This window comes from Cottoperca gobio, chromosome 5 (assembly GCF_900634415.1).
Source record: "Cottoperca gobio chromosome 5, fCotGob3.1, whole genome shotgun sequence".
Taxonomy (NCBI): domain Eukaryota; kingdom Metazoa; phylum Chordata; class Actinopteri; order Perciformes; family Bovichtidae; genus Cottoperca; species Cottoperca gobio.
In genome coordinates this window covers 13740568-13761743 of record NC_041359.1, presented here as the reverse complement: position 1 = coordinate 13761743, position 21176 = coordinate 13740568, and the positions used below count along the sequence as shown (strand labels likewise).

Genomic DNA, 21176 nt, shown 5'->3' with positions numbered 1-21176 from the left:
CAGAAATGTTCTTTTGTTTTGTTAACAATAGTGATTCCAGTTTGATTTGGTTAGGTCAGAGCTATAGAATATTAAATCATCATCTTAGCTCACTACATCTTGACCTTTCTTACCCTCCAGGTATGCACAATGTTACTTGCCTTTGAAAATACAAACTTGAAACTATCAGTTATCCTATCCGTATCGGCCCTGAGAAGCAGGTAATTATTGGTTGTCGGTATTGGCTGAAACACATCTCTTGGATTTATCTATATTTATGTGATGACTTGCAGAGTTTGCTTATGTTACCAGGCTGCTACACCCACACAGACCTGAATAAAGCAGCTTTGCTGAGTTTTTGAATTATACATTTTGAATGAATTAATAAACATCTAAGGAGGTAATTTTTCTTTAACTAATATTTTTGATGTTTCGTTAGATAGAGGAAGGACTGTGGGTGCAAAAAGACATCACTTTTCTTTTATTATTAACGATTACTAGCCAGGTAGTTGTCAAGTTGTCATCATCGTGGTTTGAGCTTACTTCTTTGACTGTTTCAAAATATATTGGTTATAATATAGTTTCTTCAGGAAATATGGGTAGACCTTTGTGGTGGCAATTCAAAAACGAATCACCTTCCGCTAAGAAATTAACAAATATAGAAGTTAGAGCTTTGTTGTTATTAATGAAGAGTCCGAAAGTGTTCAACAGAATCAATCGTTTTCTCTCAGTTGAGGCCACTGAAGCTAAGAGGAAACTGAATTCCTCTCTCAATACAGAGTGCACCGTGTTCAGACTCACGTACTTGGGATTTCAAACCTGGCAAGTTTATCACAGGAGTCCAAACTAAATGTTCACTTGGGACAGCAGCTTTCCTATTCAAAGCACTAGCTCAGCTCAGCTCGGCTCTGCTAACTACACTCCGTCACAACAACTCCACTTTACTGTACTGAGACAAAATAATCTCAACTCAAAGGTCCACTAACTGACTTTTTCGTTTTTCTTGTGATTCTTACAATGTGATCGCAAATCCAACTGCATCGCAAGGTAACGTGATTTGGGCAGGCATGGAGGAGATCCTGCAGGAAAAGTCAAGTCTTTCTTTTTTTTTTTATATTGCACTGACTAAAGTCAGGCATGTATTCATGTGCACCTGTTAACCGTAACACCTGTAGCACTTGACATTATTGTTCTCAGGAACCTTGAAGCTTCCATTTTGAAATAATTTTAGTTGAGACTCAAGTGGTTTCTCATGTGAGGCAGTTTTTGTTTGTATGGAAGTTCCAAATAAAGGAAGAAAATAATTACATTTTTGCATTCTGCGATACTTGGTCTACTCCCAAGACCACACAATTATCTTTGTTAAAGCGGGCAGCACAAGACCACTCCCGTCTGATGACGTTCACTGATGCATGAACACGTTAGATACATGAGCCATTAGTGGCCAGTTATAACGATTGTATACAATGCCCTCGCTCTGTGGCAGGTAGCCCATTGCATGTCCTTGGAACTTAATACATCTCTGTAATGTAGAAAACTACCCTAGAAATATTCCCACACAATGCTGGATTATGTGTTGGTTGGCTAATAAAGAGCTTAATTTACAGCTTTATGTGTTGGCGGTTTGCTTTTAAATGTCTGCTGCTTAGTGTTCTCAGTTCAATCACACATTTGGTTCCACAACACAGAAAATGTAACATTTATCACCTGACAATCCTGAGTATATTAGTGAAATCATATTGTGGTAACAGGGTTCACCCTTCTCATGTTCTCGTACTGTACATTTTTATAAAAAACTATCACAGCAAAACATTTTTTAAGTGAAATATACAATGGAACACTTTTTCCACCCTGATGAAGGCAAGTTGGCCAAATATGTGAAGATAGCATGGTATATTGTGGAAGAATTGTGAGACTCATTTTAGCAAATATGATAGAAAATTGATCTCTAGATAAATCAATGACAAATATTGTAATCTCATAAGTAGAACTGTCACTGTGCTTCCTGCAAAGCCCATAGTGGCTTTTTGAAAAGTTTGCTTGATTATTCTGCGTGAACTGTGTTCTTCACAACAAATATATTAAAAATTCCAAATGGTTTTCTGTTTTTAGTGCCAATATTGCAACACATTGCTTTGATTAATAAAGTAAACACAATGTTTTACAATTGCTGTCATGCATTTGGTCTTTTTTGATACATTTAGCCATTAGATGTTAATGTCTCGTTTGATGTAAGATATGTAAAACAGGGCCTCTGCTCTCCCTTTTATTATATAAAGGTGTATTGGCATCTTCTGATTTTGGAGGAGGCACGCCTCCGCTATAAAGCCAGAAAATCTTTCAAATGCAAGTCAGTCATTGAGTTACTGTCTGCATGCAGTGTCATTCTCAGTACTGACCACACACACCACAGGCTGATGGTCCCTAATAGGGACGGGGCACATTTTCACACATACAGGTTACTTTTAGATCATACAGGTCAGTGTTGACGTGCACTGGGGCTATCTCCCTCCCTACATGTTTCTCTGATGACCCCTGATCTTACAGATTCAGTGCATCCATGATGTATGGTGCCATGTTCATTTCTTCCGGTGTTCTGTTTAAGTAATGTGTAGGTCAGTAGCGATTTGTGAGTGTAGACGTGATTTACAAAGACCGAACCACAATGATCATGATACACTGCAACACCTTGTGGACAGCCCGTGTGAGTTACAGCCACAATATTGGAGGTGTGAATAATGGTTTTGCGCTGACTGTTGTTGTTGACATGTCTGTGACTTATGAAACACTGTACTGTTCGTGATGGCTGAGTTATTGGGGTCATGTCTATATTTGCTGCAAATACTTGAGATTGATTAGAATGCGTCAGTCAAAAGCCTGAGCACTGTGGGATTTTTTTGTGTGCTGATTCTTGACTGTTACCTTAAAGCTCCAGCACTGTATTGCCTGTTTAGTATGTTAATCACTGTCTTGCTCCTAAAATGTGCTAACTGTTTTTTTAGGCTAACATTATGCACCCTAGGCTTACTTAATTTGGTTGAATTACATGTGATGTGTGCACAAGTGTGTGTGTGTGTGTGTGTGTGTGTGTGTGTGTGTGTGCTCTGTGTCCTAGTCTTTGGGACATTAGGGGAAGTGTTAAGATAACACATGCGACGATGGTGTCACTGTCCGTTCATTTCTCCGTATTTACATCCCTCAGGCCCAAGCTGTGTCTGTTCTGCTCCAGGGTCCTCCAGTTGGCCCCAGCACATGTCAGCTGGATTAGCTACTGACTAAAAAAGGCTATAGCCTGTCTCTATTACGTAGCCTCAAAAGAAACGGAGTAAATGGTTAAGGAAAATGGTTGAGAGGGATTTAAGCTTTTTTTTAATTCTGCTCACACATGACAAGGATGACATGAGTGGGCACACATCTTAAATAATAAGATCAGACTCACATTGACTGATTTGGGTTGCTATTATAAACACATTTTGAAAACAAATAAATTACACCAAATCCCTCTGTCGGAGGTTCGTCAGTCCTTGTGTGTATCTGTGCTGCAGTGAGCGCAGAGGGCCGGCTGACCTGGCACGTAACTCAGACAAAGACGTGGGAGAGGGTGAAAATAGATTGATGGAAAGTGAAATGCAGAGAAATGGAGCACCAGCAGTGGAGACAAACCTACCAATTGGCATATTACCTACTGATTTGTTAGTACTCGTAATGTGGAATATACACATTAGAAGATAGGCTGCAAGATCAGGGTAGATCATATACTCGATTTTCATTTCACTGTCCTTTTCTGCAGCTAACAGATGGGATGGGTGATAATTGAATATTATTATACTGTCTATTCAAACAACAGCACTGTGACACAATTCAACCTTTTGAAGGTTATATGAATTATGACCGCTCACTTGAGATGGAAAAACAGAGGGATTGGTTAAATAATGCACAATGCAACTCAAGTGAGATGAAAAAAGGAGTCTGAGGAAGAGGTGTCAGAGTTTCTTACAGAGTAAATTTGTAGCTAGCTTGTTTCCATTTAAAGCTGACAATAAACACTAATTTTATGCAAGTAGGCCCCTTTGTGTGATTTAAGTCTGAACACTTATCCGCTTGTTAGTTTCACAATGACACAAAGCTTTGAGGCAGAGGATTTGAATCATGGATTTTCGCTTCTATTCAGTAACATAATTACTGTAGCATATCTTCTATTTGGTACACCTTGCTTGTAGTACAGAAAAGGTCCACTTTGGCCTCCAGAGCAGTCTGTATTCTTTGAAGAATGGATTCATTAGGATGCTGGAAACACTATAGTCCCTGTCTGACTTGAGTATGTCACTGTTGCTACAGCTTTTGTAGCATTGACCTTCTCCCAGAGGTACAATGTAGGGAAAAGGGACATAAACTGAAGTCACTGTCATGTTTAGGAAACATTGTCCTGGAGAAAGTTGACAACAAAAGGATACACCCGTTTAGCAATAATGTTTATGTAAGCTATGACATTCAGGGCTCATTTGATACCAAGGGGCCTAATGCTAGCCAAGAATGTATTCCCACCCCCATAACAGCCCGGGCTGATGACACAAGGCAGAATGGAGACATGCTGTTGGTGCCAAAATGTGTCCCCGTCATCAACATTTCACACCACAACCTGGAAACTGTTGGACAGGTTGAGGCTTTTCCACTCTTTGGTCATCCAGGCTTTGGTGATAATGTGTCCTTTGCACTGTCTTCTTGTTAGTTGACGAGTGGAGTCCACCATGGTCATCTGCCACTGAGTGCCACTATTTTACTCCGCAGTATTACTTGCATAATTATAAATTGCTTTTTTTTAGCTTGAATAAGTTGTGGTATCTTCTCACTTAACATCAACAAACAATTTTCTCCTCCATTGTATGGTTGTTTTGTTTTTAGGCATTATATTAGAGACATTGTTGTTTGCACAACAGTGTTGTGGTGCGTCTCGCATATGTGGGCTGTGAAATAATTTATCAATATTGTCAGCTCCTTACGCCTTCTGGTAAGAAGTTGTTTCTGAAAGACCTGAGATCTACAGTATGTGGTGGAGACTGTTGCTAGTGTAAACTGTAAGGCAAGATGTTTTTATATTTGCACAAATAGTAAGTACATTGTCCTGTTCCCTTTTCCTCTGTAATTAGAAAATACTTGTGTACAGCAAATTAAAATCTTGACATGACATCCTTAGTTTCACAATTCAATTGTCGCCTTCAACACAGATGTTAAACTAAACAAGTTAAACTGTTATCACCACATAACCCAAGCTAAAATGTTAGCCTTTGCTCTTTCAAGTGTTTAAAAAGGCAAGAGAACTGTTATACGGATTGTTTTTGGACATTAATCTGCAGCTGGAATTGCAAATATTTCTTTCCTTTCAACACTATAATGCATATCAATTAATTATTAAGTATACATGTGTTGCACAAACAGGCTGGATTTGGTTTAATTTATCACAGTTACTTCTCAAGGGGAAATCTCAGCAGGGAAAATCTTTAGATTTTTGTGTAACAGAAATACTACAACACAATTTGAATCTTCACTGATGAGAGGAATGAAGTGGATATGTTTTGAGAGTAATACAAATATACAAAAAGGCATATTATTCAGTGAGGTGGCAGACGTAATGATACAGTATTTACAGGGAAGGGCTACTTTAAACAGGTTGAGAGACAGATGGACAACCGTAGGAGGTAGAGAGACAGTCTGCTGAAGATACAGATATTGAGATACAGATATTGAGATGGGTAAAGATAAAGCGAGTTCACATGAGATGGGGCTTCTCTCCCTTGTTCCCTCTTTCAGGATTAGTTTTAAACTGAAAGAAATAAAGGTAAGCATTAAGCCTTACTCTCAGCTAATTTATGGGCATCAAACTACTACCAGTGAGTAACTAATGCAATCTTATATTTAAAAAATATACACAGCAACCTTGTCCCCCACAAAGAATTAAACTGGGGCTAGAACTAGGATAATTTCCTTAATGATTATTCTATTGTACCAGTTATTTCTTTCTACAAAATGTCAATTGATTACCTAATAACGAGAGATATAACAATGCATCGATCTGGATCGATATATTGTTTAATGATCAATGATCCAATATCATTGATGCAAATTGAAAACATCTATACATATCATCTTAAAGATGCGCCTTTTATTTTGAAAATCCCATGCCACGTCTGTGTTGAGGGAATTTGCATCCACTTGGACTCAAGGATGAACTGATTGGAATTTGGTGGTCAAAGGTCAAGGTCACTGTCACATAATACATTTTGGGCCATAACTCAAAAATTCATATCCTAATTATGACACAAATGTCTAATAGGATAAAATGATGAAGTAATGACATTTTGGTCAGACATGGATGTGAACTTGTCTAGTTGGCGGATGTGAACTTGTCTAGTTGGCGTAGGCAAACAACCGCAAGGCAGTAATTCTAGATGTGAGTTGTGTAAATGTAACTGATAGTGTTAAGTGGGCCTATGATATGGTCAATCACAGGCCCCTTAAAATGAATTGAATAGAAGCTGTATTAGGATAGTTTTTTTTTTGTGATATCAGCAAATATCTTATCATTGTCTAAAGAATCAATATAATATCGTATCATGATAAAACTTGTGATTTACGCAACAAATAATACCCGTCACAAGTTCCCAGAGTCTAAACCCATGTCTGTAAACTGCTTATTTAGTCTATTACAGTCCAATTACTTAAAGGTAGTGAATGTGCTGTGATATGAAATAGAGAAGAACCCCCAAATTGGAGAAACGGTTTGGGATTTACTTGAAAAACGGTTCATTGATAAACTATCATCAATTAATTTTCTGGTGATTGGCTAATGGACTACTACTTCTACTACTACTTCTACTACTACTTCTACTACTTCTACTACTTCTACTACTACTACTTCTACTACTACTACTTCTACTACTACTACTTCTACTACTACTTCTACTACTTCTACTACTACTACTTCTACTACTACTACTTCTACTACTACTACTACTACTTCTACTACTTCTACTACTACTACTACTACTACTACTACTACTACTACCGACTAATTGTATTGGCTCCAAAAACAATTTTTCAATTCATAATAAAGGTTCCGTCAATATGTCAAGTTTCAGTCCTGAAGTTTTCCTTGTCTTTATTATCCGTATGTATGGTAGAAGGAGCACACAACCTCTCATGCACAGAAAAGACAAAGATAGATTTACGTAGCTGAGAAGATATAAGCCTAACAATAATAGAATAGTAACAACTGACCTCAGGCACGTTGAATGTTACAGCAGTGCTTCAAGCAGTATTTCACAGTTCCACACGTTGCCTGCTGTTGGCCTCCCGGTTTACCAAGGTTAATGTAATGGTACAGATGGTACCCGGACACATTGCACTGACACACAGGATCAAAACAAGTGCTATTACCTTAATACGCACGGAAGCCTTCTCTTCTTAGAGTGTAGCTGCTATTGCCTTGGGGATACAGAAATCAGTTGTTTAACAGACACTTGAACTTACACAGTGATTGTCTGTGACACAGACTATGGGCCAAATGAATAAACCATGAATAAATAGCGTTACGTTAACCCTTTATGCCTCAGGAAACCTGGTGATATTCTCATGCTTGACTGCAGCGCTATGGGTTTGTGTAGGTACACTGATCTAATGTGAGAGTGTGGTTGTGTATAAAAAGATAGAGGGACATGGACTATTGATGTCCATCAACCCTGTCTTCCTATAGAAACTGAAAAAAATATTATGTTAAAGCATGCTTAGATGGATCCATACACTAGTCTTCATGTGGGCACTTGCATGTAGCCATTTAGTTGTCCTACCTTCGACGGAAGGCTGAGTGTATTTTATATGCTTGCTGCACTGCAGCTCCCGTGTTGGTACTCAGATTCTGTTTGAAGGCAATTCTCTGCTTCCATAACGCATAAAATCAAGCCAGTAACCAGCTGTTTGAGATACAGAGTTTTGCAATATATATTCACTCAGTCATGCTACATGTAGAGTAAGTGTATTAAGCAATTAGTAGCAGTGCCCTCTGGAGTACAATTGCTAGAGTCACAAAGATAATAATGTAAATTATGTTTCCACTCTGTAGCCACTATAAGGAGCAGCATTTTGATATAAAAGAGCAGATATATACCATATAGAGATATACCACCTCAGTGTCCTATGTGTGTGTTTGGAAAGTAACCCTGCCAAGTCATCCATAAGAGATCTGCACACATGTACAGAATGTGCACTTAATGCAAATATACTGAAGGGTTTTCTCTGTACCCTGCATGTGATCCTGGGGTTACAATGATGGCTTAAGGAGGACGTAACGCTGCAGACCGTCACTGTCTCACAGCTGATGACCACAGTACAGGCCGCAACCTCGCTCAGCTGGCATTTAAAGCCTGCGTGAATCACACATACTATGTCAGACGGGCAGATTGTCTGTGCTCCACAAATCTTCAGGGTTTTACTGCCATTTCAAATGCACAGTATGGCACCCAGCTGGACTTCTAATAATAACAGTCTTTGTGTGGGTCTGCCAAGACATTTTTGTCTACGTCAACATCATTCTGTTGTTTACTTTTTAATGTATTTTTTTGTCTTTGTCCCAAATACCAATCCACATCCTTTGATATTAAATATGCTCTGATAGTATACAGTAGATGTTTTTTTTCTTCTCACCATCGTAATGCTACAACACAACCCATCGGCACTAAAGCAATTTCTAAATCTGATACATGGTATAAAACTGTGTTGACAGTACCGACATTTTCATATCTTCATGTATGTAGCATTTGCAAATGTCATTGGCTAAACCTAGAGGACGCCGTAGCTGCTCACAATAATAACCTTAAATGTTTTTTTCTTGTTTTGTGAAGTAAGGTAAACTATAACTTTATAATACATTATATAAAACAGTGATTCTTCAATTTAGTCTCTATGTACATAATCTTAGAAATAGTCATATGTAGTGCTGGCATTTCATCTGCGATAACTAAGTTCACTAAGTAATAACTGTATACTGCACGACAAACATAAATCCAATACAAAAGTGTATTTGATGGCTGTCAATTTACCTGCACACACATTTAATCAATATACAAGAAACTCTGCGTGACAACAAGCAAAAAAGGACAGGTTTTTTTTAACATTGTTTTTTAGATTAGATTCAACGTATGGTCATTGCAGAGTACAGGTACAAGCCAATGAAATGCAGTTGGTATCTAACCAGAAGTGCAAAAATGTGCCATATTATTTACAGAACGTGCATTGAGTGGTGCTATATACTACTATAAATATGTAAGCCCTACACTGACACCGCAGGTTTCCTTCCTGTACAATTCTCAACCATGCCAACACCATAGCAGGACTTAAAAATGAGACCTGTAAAAGAATATATTCAGCAGTTTAAAAATTAAAAGTAAGTATAATAAAGATGTAGCCTAATAACATGGAAACATCACCTCCCTCTTACATTTCCTCAGTTCCTCATTGACCTTGCACTGGTTAGAATGACACAGAGAGGAAAATGATAAGCATATCTTGTTCCAGTGAAATGGCAGCAGCAGGCTGTACTGAGGCCATCCCATTACTTAAAGGTCACAGGGTTGATCCTTGCCACATTTGCAAAGTGTACTGAATTACAGCAAGCCAAACGCAGAACCCCTGTTCATTAACTCATGTTTAGTTACTTTGGTAACGGTGTCAAATAAAAGGTTAACATGGTTCATATCTGTCGGGATTAGCATTGTTTCTACTGGTTCTTGTAGTGTCTCATGGCTATGTCTAAACACAGTACCCTTTAAAAGAGTTGAAAGAACCGTGTTTAATATTTTATATTTAGAGTGGTCTAACATGCTGTTACTTGCAAAACTCTGCAAGCTAAGCAAATCTTGTATTAGTGCATCTAGTTATAGGGTTATATTGTCTCAAACTAAACATTTTCAGATTTGCATTACATTGTAACAGTGGAAGTAAGTACAAAATAATATTGCTGAAAATGCACATTGTATGCATTTCACACTCTGTGTATACATCTCCTAACATTATCTTGCTCTTCTGTATGATTCATAATGATTATATCTTCCAAAACAATAATACAGCAGATGTTATGAGTCAAGTCAACTGCCACACATCACCACATCACCATCACCATGAGAGGACGGAAGTGAATGTCTGAGATAGAGAAAGACCACAGTGGGAGGAGTGATGCATAAAGCTGCTTTTCTGCAGCACAGGGCCTCGCTAGTGCCCCCCCCCCCTTCCCCAACGTCTGCTCAACTGCCGTTTTCTCTTCTACTTTGTCCTCCTTTACCTATTCCATATTTTCATGTGGGGTTTTTTTCCTTTCCTTTCTCTACTTCTCAGAATGTGTGTGTTGGTTGTTACTCGCCGCAGGCCGTTTTCTCCTGGGGCCACTCAGAGTCTGTCCAAAGAGCCGCCAGCCACTTACTGCATTTGCGCCAGATTTCATTAGAAACTCTGGACCATACTGTGTTTTCCCCATCCGTTAGAAACAGCATCCATCAGAGTGGCAAGGTAGCCCTGAGGGAGAAGATTGAATCCTGGATGGCTCGAAAACAGAATACTAGCGAGGGCTTGTATATGTGAATACATTAGGAAGATGCATAAAAAGTTCTTGTGAATTATTAAACGATCTATTTTAAATGATCAGTGTAATTGTATAAATGCAGAACCAGTAGCAGAAGCTTCTCTTCCATCTGCAGAGATGCCAAGGAATCCTAAACTGACTGTAAACTAAATCCAGCAGATAACTTGAATACCATCACTGGTTATAATGTCTGTGTTTATGGTTATTATTGCATCAACCTCCCCTACCATGCTGACTTTTCTCTCTGCTTTTATGTTGGAAAAACGCAAAACATGGAGCACGGTCCCAACGCGTCACGTAGGCGAGGCATTGCGCTTCTTTATCCCGCTTCACGTCTTTGTAGGGTGTGGTTGCGTGCTAGATTCACTGTGTGCATAATGAGTTTTGCCATGGGATAATGCAGTTGGTTATGCAGGGTTTGGAAGCTTAGGCTATATTAACTGATGCTGAATAAATTAACTGGATTGTTTTAACTGCCGAATCATAGATGCACATTGATTTGACTGATTTCAGTGAAATGTAAATTAACCCTCATCCTCACTGCATTGCCTCTGCTACAATACGTTTTTATTTCAGATTGCACTCAATTTTACAGTTTTATGTAGAAGAACAAAAATATACCAGTAACTACAGTATTCATGCAGTTTTACTGATCTACTGCTGTCTTCTTGATCCTCCCTGATGACAGTCTGGATTTAGATGTATTGATCGACTTCACCACTCTGCGTCCCTATGTCTTAATGTCTTCTGCTCACCTAAACAAAACTAAATATTTGATTCCTTTTACAGTCTACTCATGCCCATGTGTAAAAATGTGTGCAGTGATGCGGTTGGAACTGTAGTACTTGAACAATGATACAAAATACAGGGGAAGCTATGCTTAGTGAAAATAATCTAGGATGTAAAGCATAAAGAAAGTAGTGTACTGGAAGCATTTGGCCCAAAGAAAGTGAAATGTATTGCTCATCTTACATTTCTGAATGGGTGCTTACCAGTTCTGATTTTAACAGGCACACACAGATCATTTGAACATAGTGGGGCTTTAAAGTGGTCTGAAAGCACTACCTATCTGGATTAAGAGGTCTGAGCACATGGTAAAACAGGTCAGTCTAACACTGATCCAAACTAAAGCTCCTCAGTCTTTGTCCAGTCTTTATGGATATTTTCAGTTCAAACGCCATTTGCCAAGTGCAGGGTTGTGAAGCCTAAAAAACACTTCCTAAAATCCCACTTGTCTCTCCAGCCCTAGTTTTCATTGTCTTTACTTGTCTTTGCTGTACAGAGGGAGAGATGGGATGGGCCCAGAACAAGAGAAACATGGTTTCATATTTCTACTGCAGTGTGCCGCTCCGTGCTCCTGGTACACTGCAGCATGTTCTCTCCCTGCAGTGCCAGCAAAGGCTTCATTCAGCGTCAGAGGCCCAAGTTTAGCCTTACAGTCCCTTGCCAACTCTGTGATATTCTACTCTTCTTTTCATATTTCCAGGTGGACTGTAACCCTGACGTGTGTTTGTAATGGATAGTGTTTATTTCGGAGCTTCTGTAGCACCTTGTTTTAATGTTAGGGATTGACTGTGAGTCAGCACAAGAAAAGAGCATAAAGGAAATGTTGAGCAAGGACATAGAGAGTGCTGATTCATCTTCATGCTGTCAGTGATGGAGGCAAGCACCTGGGACCATACATCTCATACTGTATAATAACCAGGTAGTGGGAGATACAGTATGTACTACATTTCATTGGGATACTTATTTATGCACAAAAGCTTCTTTCTCTCGCTCTTGCTCTCTCTTAACCTTTCGCCTTGAGATTGCTTTTAGCTTGGAAAGTTCGCTTTACAAATACAATTTATAATAATTTTACAGAAAAAAACACCTGAATATGTGCTATTCGAGTAAATAGAGTACCACAATATTCTGTTTTTTTTTTGTTTTTTTTATCAATAGTTAAAAAATATATCAATATTTTTATCTGTACTGATAACACCTGACCCATCCCCCCCCCCCCCCCCCCCCCCCCATTATTGAGTAGTTATTGCTGAAAAAAAAGAAAGACAGATCGCAAAATGGTATCAAAAATGAATTAAAGTCTTGAGGATTAGGACTTCAACGTAAAGTGCCCTGCCTAAATAAACCTTTGCAGCTGAACTCTAATCTATGTTGGCCCAGTCACAGCAGCGGATGATGGGCATGGCTTAAAGTTTGACCATAATATGTGATAAACCTCTGTGTGTAAAACAGCTGCAGCTGTCCTAGAATTTAATGACTCCTGACAGCAGAGCTCTCAGTTGCGCTTTTAACTTCTTTTAACTGGGATCAAAAGTTTACTTTATAAATAGGCTATTTATGCAAATTGCTGCTAGCTTTTTTTCTCTGTTGGCAGCCAGTGACCTGCACTGTTTCTGTAATCAAAGGCCCTCCGCAGCTTAACAGAGAGGAGACCTCAAACTCTCTGATGATGAGAGTAAAGATTCATCTTTTGATAAATGTCACGGAAGTAGAAAAAGAGGGGATTCCATCTGAACCCTCTTTGTAGCCTGACGGAGGGAGAGGTTGGGTTAGTTTCTCTCTGCCTAACTGAACTCCCATGTAGGATATCCCCGGCAGTTCTCGTCTGTTAGCCTGTCTCCCTCTTCCGCAGCCATCTGCTCTGGTCCGTGTGTTTTCCGCAGCTGCCAACATGCTACACAACACCGTGCTGTGCTTTCCAGGCCAGCACTGCCTGCCTGCTTGACTTGCTCACGTAAGCCCCGTCTCAAGAGGGAATTCACTCAGGCTGGGTGTAGGTGGATGGAAAGCATGAGGAGCAGCCTTTTGTGACTCAATTTTGCATTTTGTTTGGAAGAGAATTGAGGTGTATGAGACGAGCTTAACGGTGGCTGTGGAGCTGCATGTATTTCATGGATTCAGTTTGTCAGGTACTCCCATTTCATCCAGTCTTTGTTCTTTGACGACCACCTCGAGCTGTAATGACATATGTCTGTAGTTTATAGTCTAGCGTGACTTGAATCAGATACTGACATCAATTCTTAACAGACTAAAAATCCTTAAACGATTGTATAATATATATATTTTATGCACACATGTATAACATGGACAAACATTGTTAATAAAGATCCCTTTAATTAACTTATTGAGATTAAGATCTGTAATGATCTAATATTGGCCAGCATTGTGATCATTTACTAAAAATTGCAAACAAGGTTTTAATTTATTGTCTAAAATCTTATATGTTTTGGAATATATTTTTGTGATGTATAATGGTAACCAATGAGTATGTAATTCATATTGAAGTACTATATTGTTAGTTTTCTCATCAGAAAAGTGATCAGAAAAGTTAAAAAGACCAGATAAGTTCAACAAAACCAGGAAGATCTTCTCCTGAGTTTGAGCATGCAAATATTTTAACACCTTAATAATCATGTTTTTTGAGAAAAATCTGTTCAAACCTGATGACAGATAAAGCGTTTAGAAGTTCTGTTTATAATAAAGCACTGACTATTGCTATTGCAGAGAGGTTGGTGTCTACACAAACCATCCCTGTGATTACTATAATTGTTTAAGTACTAAAAAGTAAAGATATCTTAATATGCAATAGTGTAGTTAATTAGTTGACAGAAAACGCTCACTAATGATGATGACGACTTAATGATCATGATCAGCGTGAAATAAGATAATCCTAATTAGAATGTTAGCATGAGCCTGCAGCATTAAAGTTCTAACTAATCTTTACAGCAATGTGAAATATAATGTGCATTGTGCATCAGTAATAGAAATTAGGGAACAAAGTGCAGTTATTATGTTTATTTTTATTTAGGCAAATAGAATACATAGTGCTCATTCCTGTGTGCTGTATGGCAGTAAAACAATAAATAAACGCATAAATCTTGATGTTACAGGCTGTGTTCAGATAAACAATAACACTGCATCAAAAAATGCGTTGGTGAGGGCTTGGTGCTACTTGTTGAAGATAAAATACAGGAAGTCCATTTTGACGGCTCATCAGATGCCTGGACACTGATTGATTCCTTTGTACCTGACAGAGAGCCAATTTAGGCTTGAAACATACTAGTACTTAGTATTGTTCTTAACGTAATAAAGAAGAAATGGTAACAGGAGCTGATGACAGTGTTGCTGTTTCTGAACAACAAGGATAGTGATACTTTGTTAATGTAGAATGTATATAACAGTGTCAACAAACAGAAACTCCCTTCCACTTTTCTTTGTGCTTCATCTCTCTCGCTCTCTTGTTCTCTCGCTGTTGCTCTGTCTCTTTCTCTCTCTCTCTCTCTCTCTCTCTCTCTCTCTCTCTCTCTCTCTCTCTCTCTCTCTCTCTCTCTCTCTCTCTCCCCCCTCCCCTATTTCTCTCCCACCCCCCCTATTTCTCTCTCTATATGTGGTTTTAATGTGCAAAGTGCTCCCTGGACCATTAGTGCAGTAAATCTGAACCCTCTAACTTGAGCCAGGACAAGCCTGTAGTGTACCGCATTGCTGCAGTTAGACGCAGCAGCATCCTCTCCAACTGCATCTCTGTGAGAGACTGGTGCATTGCTCTACAATGTGCCACAGTCAGTGATCAGGTGTAAACAGAAAATATTTTATACAGTATCTAGATGAGCTAAAACAGCTGATAACCTACGTCATTAAACTGCAGAGAGGGCAGAAGTAGGTGTTTGAGGTTGGAGACCCCATGTGGTTGTTTTCCTAATTTATGCAAATGTGCACTAATTGGACAGGACCTAGGTTCCACTCTACCGTTCACTTCAAAAACACTTCACTGTAGGACTTTTGTTTTGTCATGTAATGGGGCTGTAAGTTATGTAATTATGTAAAAGTTTTGGGTGTTGACTAATAACTGTTGTTCACCTGATATGATGATAGTTTGTGTGATCTTTTTTTGTATAATTTAATATGTTAAGTTGTATGTTCTTGTATCTAATATATTGCTTAGAGCTGGGCATTGACTCTATTAATGGTTCGGCCTATAAAAAATAGTGTAAAATATCCATAAATTCCCCAAGGTGATTTTAATCAACTATGCTTGTTTTTTTCCAACCAACAATCCAAAACCTTAAGATATTCAGTTCATTACAACAAGAGACAGAAATGCAGCAACATTTGAGACTAGACATATTAGACTAGGATATTGTAATATTGCATTTTTGTCTTTTCCTTGTCTTAAAGCCACCCCCAACACACACACACACACACACACACACTCTGTTCTCTGATCCGCATCAATGACAAATAAACCATGATGCCTCTGCTGTGCTGTGTAGTAGATCTACTATCATGCCTTTTACCCATCAGGGTCATGCCATCATCATCATCATCGCCTGATCTCGGTCTGACTGGTGTCCTATTGTGTCATGATTGAAATGAATGGGCAGGGAGCATTAAATGAGTCCTTGGGAACATGGGACACCTTATTTGCAGCCTAGGAAATTGATGGGAAGAGAAAGTCACCTTCACGTTATCATTCCGATGAGCCATGACTCACGTGAATGCAGCCACTGGTGAAATAGGGTAGCAAGGGCTGCTCATCTCACGGCTTTGTCAGGGTGACATAGATGCCACTCTCTCTGCGGCTCTCCTCATTTGATTTTATTCACTACAGTAAACTGGGCTAAAACGTCAGCAGTGCCGCTCCCCTCCCTCTCAAGCCATGTTATTGTCTTGAAATGTCCTGGTGAGGTATTTTAAATGTGTGTTAATGGCATCTGTGTATCCCTACCACCCACCCAACCCGCATTGATGCCCAGCTCTCTTGCTAAAGCCCTCTCTACAGCAGTGGCCTGCTACTTGGGCAGACACTTTGAATTATTCATAGAATCAAGTCGCTCTTGGCAGTGGATCAGCTACGGTTTGATGTTGTGCACAAACATACAGTACACCGGGAGGATGAAGTATGATCGAGATCTTCAGATTGTGTTTTTCTGTGTTGTGATGGGATTATCCTTCTCTCTAAATGGTTAGTTATTCTGATTAATCCAGACTGATTTTTACCAAGCCTTAAAATATTTAACTCATAGCTGTGGGAAACAACAGGAATGATTTGTTCATTCAGCTCATGTCCGCAAAGTGAGGACATGACTCCATCTAGTGGTAGAAGCATGTAGTGATCCTTTGAAAAAGGTGACACAATGTCAAACAACTTAATGAATATACTCCTTCTCTTCCTGACTATAATTCTGAAGTTCCTTTTTAGTTAGAATTTTATATTCAAGTTCAATATAAACGAACAATATAGTATTTCAATAGGAATTGCATACTCACTGGTTATCATTATACATCACAAAAATATATATATATATCTTGCAAATTATCACAATATTGGCCAATATTAGATCATTACAGATCTTAATCTTAATAACTTAATTTATGGGATCTTTATTAATAATGTTTGTCCATGTTATACCTGTGTGCGTAAAATAGATATATTATACGATCGTTTAAGGACTTCCATTCCATTCTGCAACATTTGTTGAAGTAAATCTGAATCTCTTATGAGGTTAGCTAAGGACTTTGTGGTCTTAACAGCAATTTACACCCTGCACTAAACGTGGACTTTTTTTTGGAAGAGGCCTGAGATTCGACTTTCTTCAGACCAATTGACCAATTGTTATTCCAGGCGGGGTCATCGTGGGACCCTGTCTTCCCACTATTGTTGAATTACCCTCTCTTGCTCCTGGCCTTGTCTGGGACGTGTTGATCTAAACATTGTCAAATATGCATTATATTTTCATTGGCAGTCGTTTAGTGTTCATGGTTGAACGTTTCTAACTGGTTACTGTAGCCAACAGTAAGGTGGAAAATATGGTCCATTAATGTGAGAAGTTTGTGGCCTTGATTTTAATCTCTTACTAAGGGGAATGAATGGATACAATGATGATATGTTTAACCACAATTCTTCAGTGATTTGAGTGGCAGACAGGTTTCTCAGCACTACAGCCGGTAACATATTTAATATTATCTGACTAGAAAAACTTTTCTGAATTACTGCCTTGATGAAAATTGCTACAAACACTTGATAGATATCCTAAATCAATTGTTAACATTACATTACATTTAGCTGACACTTTTGTCCAAAGCAACTTACAATAAGTGCAAACAATCATGAGGATACAACTCCGAACAGCAAGAATCTTGCAAGTACAATAGCTTCAAATACAGAAGATAAAAATATTTTTTATCGACCAAGGTGCAATCGAAACAGGTGGGTTTTCAGTCTGCGACAGAAGGTGTAAAGACTTTCTGCTGACCTGATATCACTGGGGAGCTTGTTCCACCTTTTTGGAGCCAGGATAGCAAACGGACGAGTTTTATTTGAGGGGTATTTGGGTCCCACTCTCAGTGAGGGAGTAGCGAGTTGATTGGCCGATGCAGAGCGACGTTAGCAAGGTGAGGTGTAGGGTTTGACCATGGCACTGATGTATGAAGTGCCTGATCCATTCACCGCACGGTAGGCCAGCACCAGTGTCTTAAAGCAGATTTGGGCAGCTACTGGTAACCAGTGAAAGGAGCGGTGGAGCGGTGTAGTGTGGGAGAACTTGGGCAGGTTAAAGACCCGTCGGGCTGCTGCATTCTGGATGAGCTGTAGAGGTCGGAATGGCACATGTAGGTAGTCCAATCAGGAGGGAGTTGCAGTAGTCAAACCGTGAGATGACAAGAGCCTGGACAAGAACCTGTGTTGCCTTCTGTGTCAGTAGGGGAGGTTAGCATGGTTCAACGGCTGAATCTGAGATATCATTTTATCTGTATTGAACAACATAGTCTTGGATATGTGAGCTTTTTTTCCTTCCTTTTTCTGGAAAACATCAGAGAAAGTGTTTTGGGTGGGAGTATTTATTGTTCTGACCTTAATGGAGGTGTGTTGTTAAGCACAGGGGAAATAGGGCTGGGCAGATTGGGCTGTGGAGATCCAAATAGTATGTTTTTTATATATATATTAGTATGGTGTTTTTATTGTAATGATAGTTGATACACAAATACATAAATGGTTGTTGCGGAAACAAAACTTCCACCGCCGACTGATACAAGTGTGCTCTCTCTCCTTTGCAGAGACCCTGATTGGTGATAAACTGTACCCTGTGGTCCCGGTGAAAGAACACCACCCCCGGCAGGCTGGCCACACCCCCTCCCTCCTGCCTCCATGTATCCTGAATCTACCACAGACTCCCCTGCTCGCCTCTCCCTCCGACAGACTGGCTCACCGGGCATGATCTACAGGTGAGTTGATGGGGGATGGGCGTATACTGTGTTCACGGACGCTACACATTTCTCTACATTTACATGTAAGCCCATATGCCAGATACTGAGGATGTATCAATTAACAGACTATTTGTATTACCATTTTAATTCAAAGTATCACTAATAATAGATTTTTAGGAGTTGGTTGAATAAATAAATGTATTACATTGTCGCACTAGTGCGAATACACTTTCCCAAGTGTCTTACTGAGTAAATGCCATAAGCTGTGTTGTTGTGTCTGGTGTGCAACACTGTTTCGATATAAATCAGATTAAGCCGTTTCCACACTGTGCTACACTAAAAATGTAGGCGTGTTCAGTGTCTTGAAGTGACTCTAGTTATCACTTAAAACCTTGCAGCAATCAAAATGTTTATGAAGTGTGTTGTGATCTCATAAAACACTGACCGCAAAATAATTATTGAATGGCAACCAAGAATAATTACCCCAACTGTCTTTCTATCACACATACACAGGCCCACTTGCCATCATCCCCATCGAGGACATTGTGATTTATGTTTATTCATTTAGAACATTTTTCTAACCTTTACCTAACCCAAATCAAGCCATTTTCAGTATGAATGCAATAAGGACAACAAAAGCCCTTGCTGTCCCTAACTGGTAAAGTGCAGGCATATAATATCATTTTCATACGTCTCATTGAGTGTTGTGATTACTTAGTGGAAACAGCCTGATTTGTACATTTTATTATTTGTTGATCCTGCATTCTGTTGTTTTACCAGCATGTGGTGCCAGAGACCCATCATCTTAAAAAGCATCTGTTTCACTCTTCTTCTCAAGTAGCTTTATTGCTGTGTTGCACATTTCCTCCATTATGGCCAGATGGGGTGCAGTGGCTGTCAGCTATAGGTTTTGTGATACTCTACTAAAGCTGTTGGACTCATAACGATAAAAGTGGATGAGATTTTGGCATGAGATTTTGATTTGCCTTCACTGGGAAGATGTGAGATATTGAGAGAAAGTATTTTCACGATACTAGTTTAAACTAGTATACTAGTTTTTTTTCCTGCTCAACTCTTTCTATTCAACTAAACACTTACAATACTTAAAACATTAAGATGTTTTGCTGCCTTTTCAAAGGTTTTCAAATGGTGTGGACTGTTGCTGCCTTCGTGATGGTCCACTTGTAGTCCACAATGCCTGGGTGACAAGAGCATGGAAGTTCTGTCAAATAGTGAAATTTATGTAATATTATATTGTTAACTCTTGTACCAGATTTTGTTCTGTTGTTACTCTTTGTTTAACTCTTTGAATTCTGCATTAGCTTATGTAATTATTTGAAACCTGAATGATACAGAGCATAGGTTTCTACACAGGTTATTTGAGGGAGGCACTCCATATAAAAGCAAACGGGTAATATGTAATAGATGCTATAGTGTTTAGAATAATTAGATTCCTCAAAAGGTTCAGGTTGAAGATGTTACTATTGCTTTGATAAAATGATGTATAGTCAACATTTAAGAGCTCTTTTATCAAAACTAGGAACTGTACAGTATGTTTGAAAATAATATTTCTTTCTTGTGCTTAATGAACTCAAAGATCATAACTTGTGTTTTTGGCACATTTAATGTCCAGACTGAATGGACTGCTGGCTTGTACTTGTCTGTAACTTACAGGCAAGCGTTTATAAAAATAAATGCAGAATCTTCTAATGCATATGCACATTGTGAATTATTGCTTATCCATTTTACCTCCCTATAGTTTGATCTGGGTATAACACATGTACCCAGAGTAGATACTGTGAGATCAGGTAGCTTGATGTAATTAAGATGCAGGTTTGGACATTGGTTTTGGAAGTCAGGAAAAATATGGTAAGAGATTTATTTTTTATTTATACAGTATGTACAGTAACTTAATTTTTGCAACATTCAAACTAAACTACCGTAATTTCTGGACTATAAGCCGCAACTTTTTCCCCATTTTGCGACCCTGCGGCTTATATAACAGTGCGGCTTATCTATGGATTTTTACAGCTAACGGCCACTAGGGGAATTCCTAAATCTATGGATTTTACAGGTTACAGTCCACCGGATGCAGGGAAAGAGCGCGCAAAAGTAGCGAGTGGTACGAGAGACAGACGGACATTACGAGAGCGAGGCAGTGTGTGAGACACCCTCATTATGGAAATATATATATTTATTTCGAGGAGTCTTATTTTGTTAAATATGCTTTTATGTTGATACTCCTGAAACCGGCACTTTCTGGGGGTTCGCGCCACTTTTTCGGGAGACGGAAAGAAGGATACGCTGAAGAGAGGGGTGCATGTCCAAAAACCCCGACTGTGGAGTTACCGTATGATGATGA

At 39.0% G+C, this 21176-nt stretch overlaps 1 protein-coding gene across 4 annotated transcripts in view; it reads left to right on the top strand.

Annotated features, from left to right (window-relative positions):
• Nucleotides 1–21176, top strand: part of kcnab2a (potassium voltage-gated channel subfamily A regulatory beta subunit 2a) — an 83585-nt gene that overhangs the window by 13766 nt on the left and 48643 nt on the right. For 3 of the 4 annotated variants that reach the window (XM_029431834.1, XM_029431831.1, XM_029431832.1), the window contains exon 2: nucleotides 18665–18832. In XM_029431834.1, coding sequence (XP_029287694.1) covers nucleotides 18756–18832 — 77 coding nt within the window. In that variant the 5' untranslated portion in view covers nucleotides 18665–18755. Of the gene's footprint in view, nucleotides 1–13405; nucleotides 13522–18664; nucleotides 18833–21176 lie in introns of those variants that run through there. The other variant, XM_029431833.1, reaches the window with a different exon arrangement.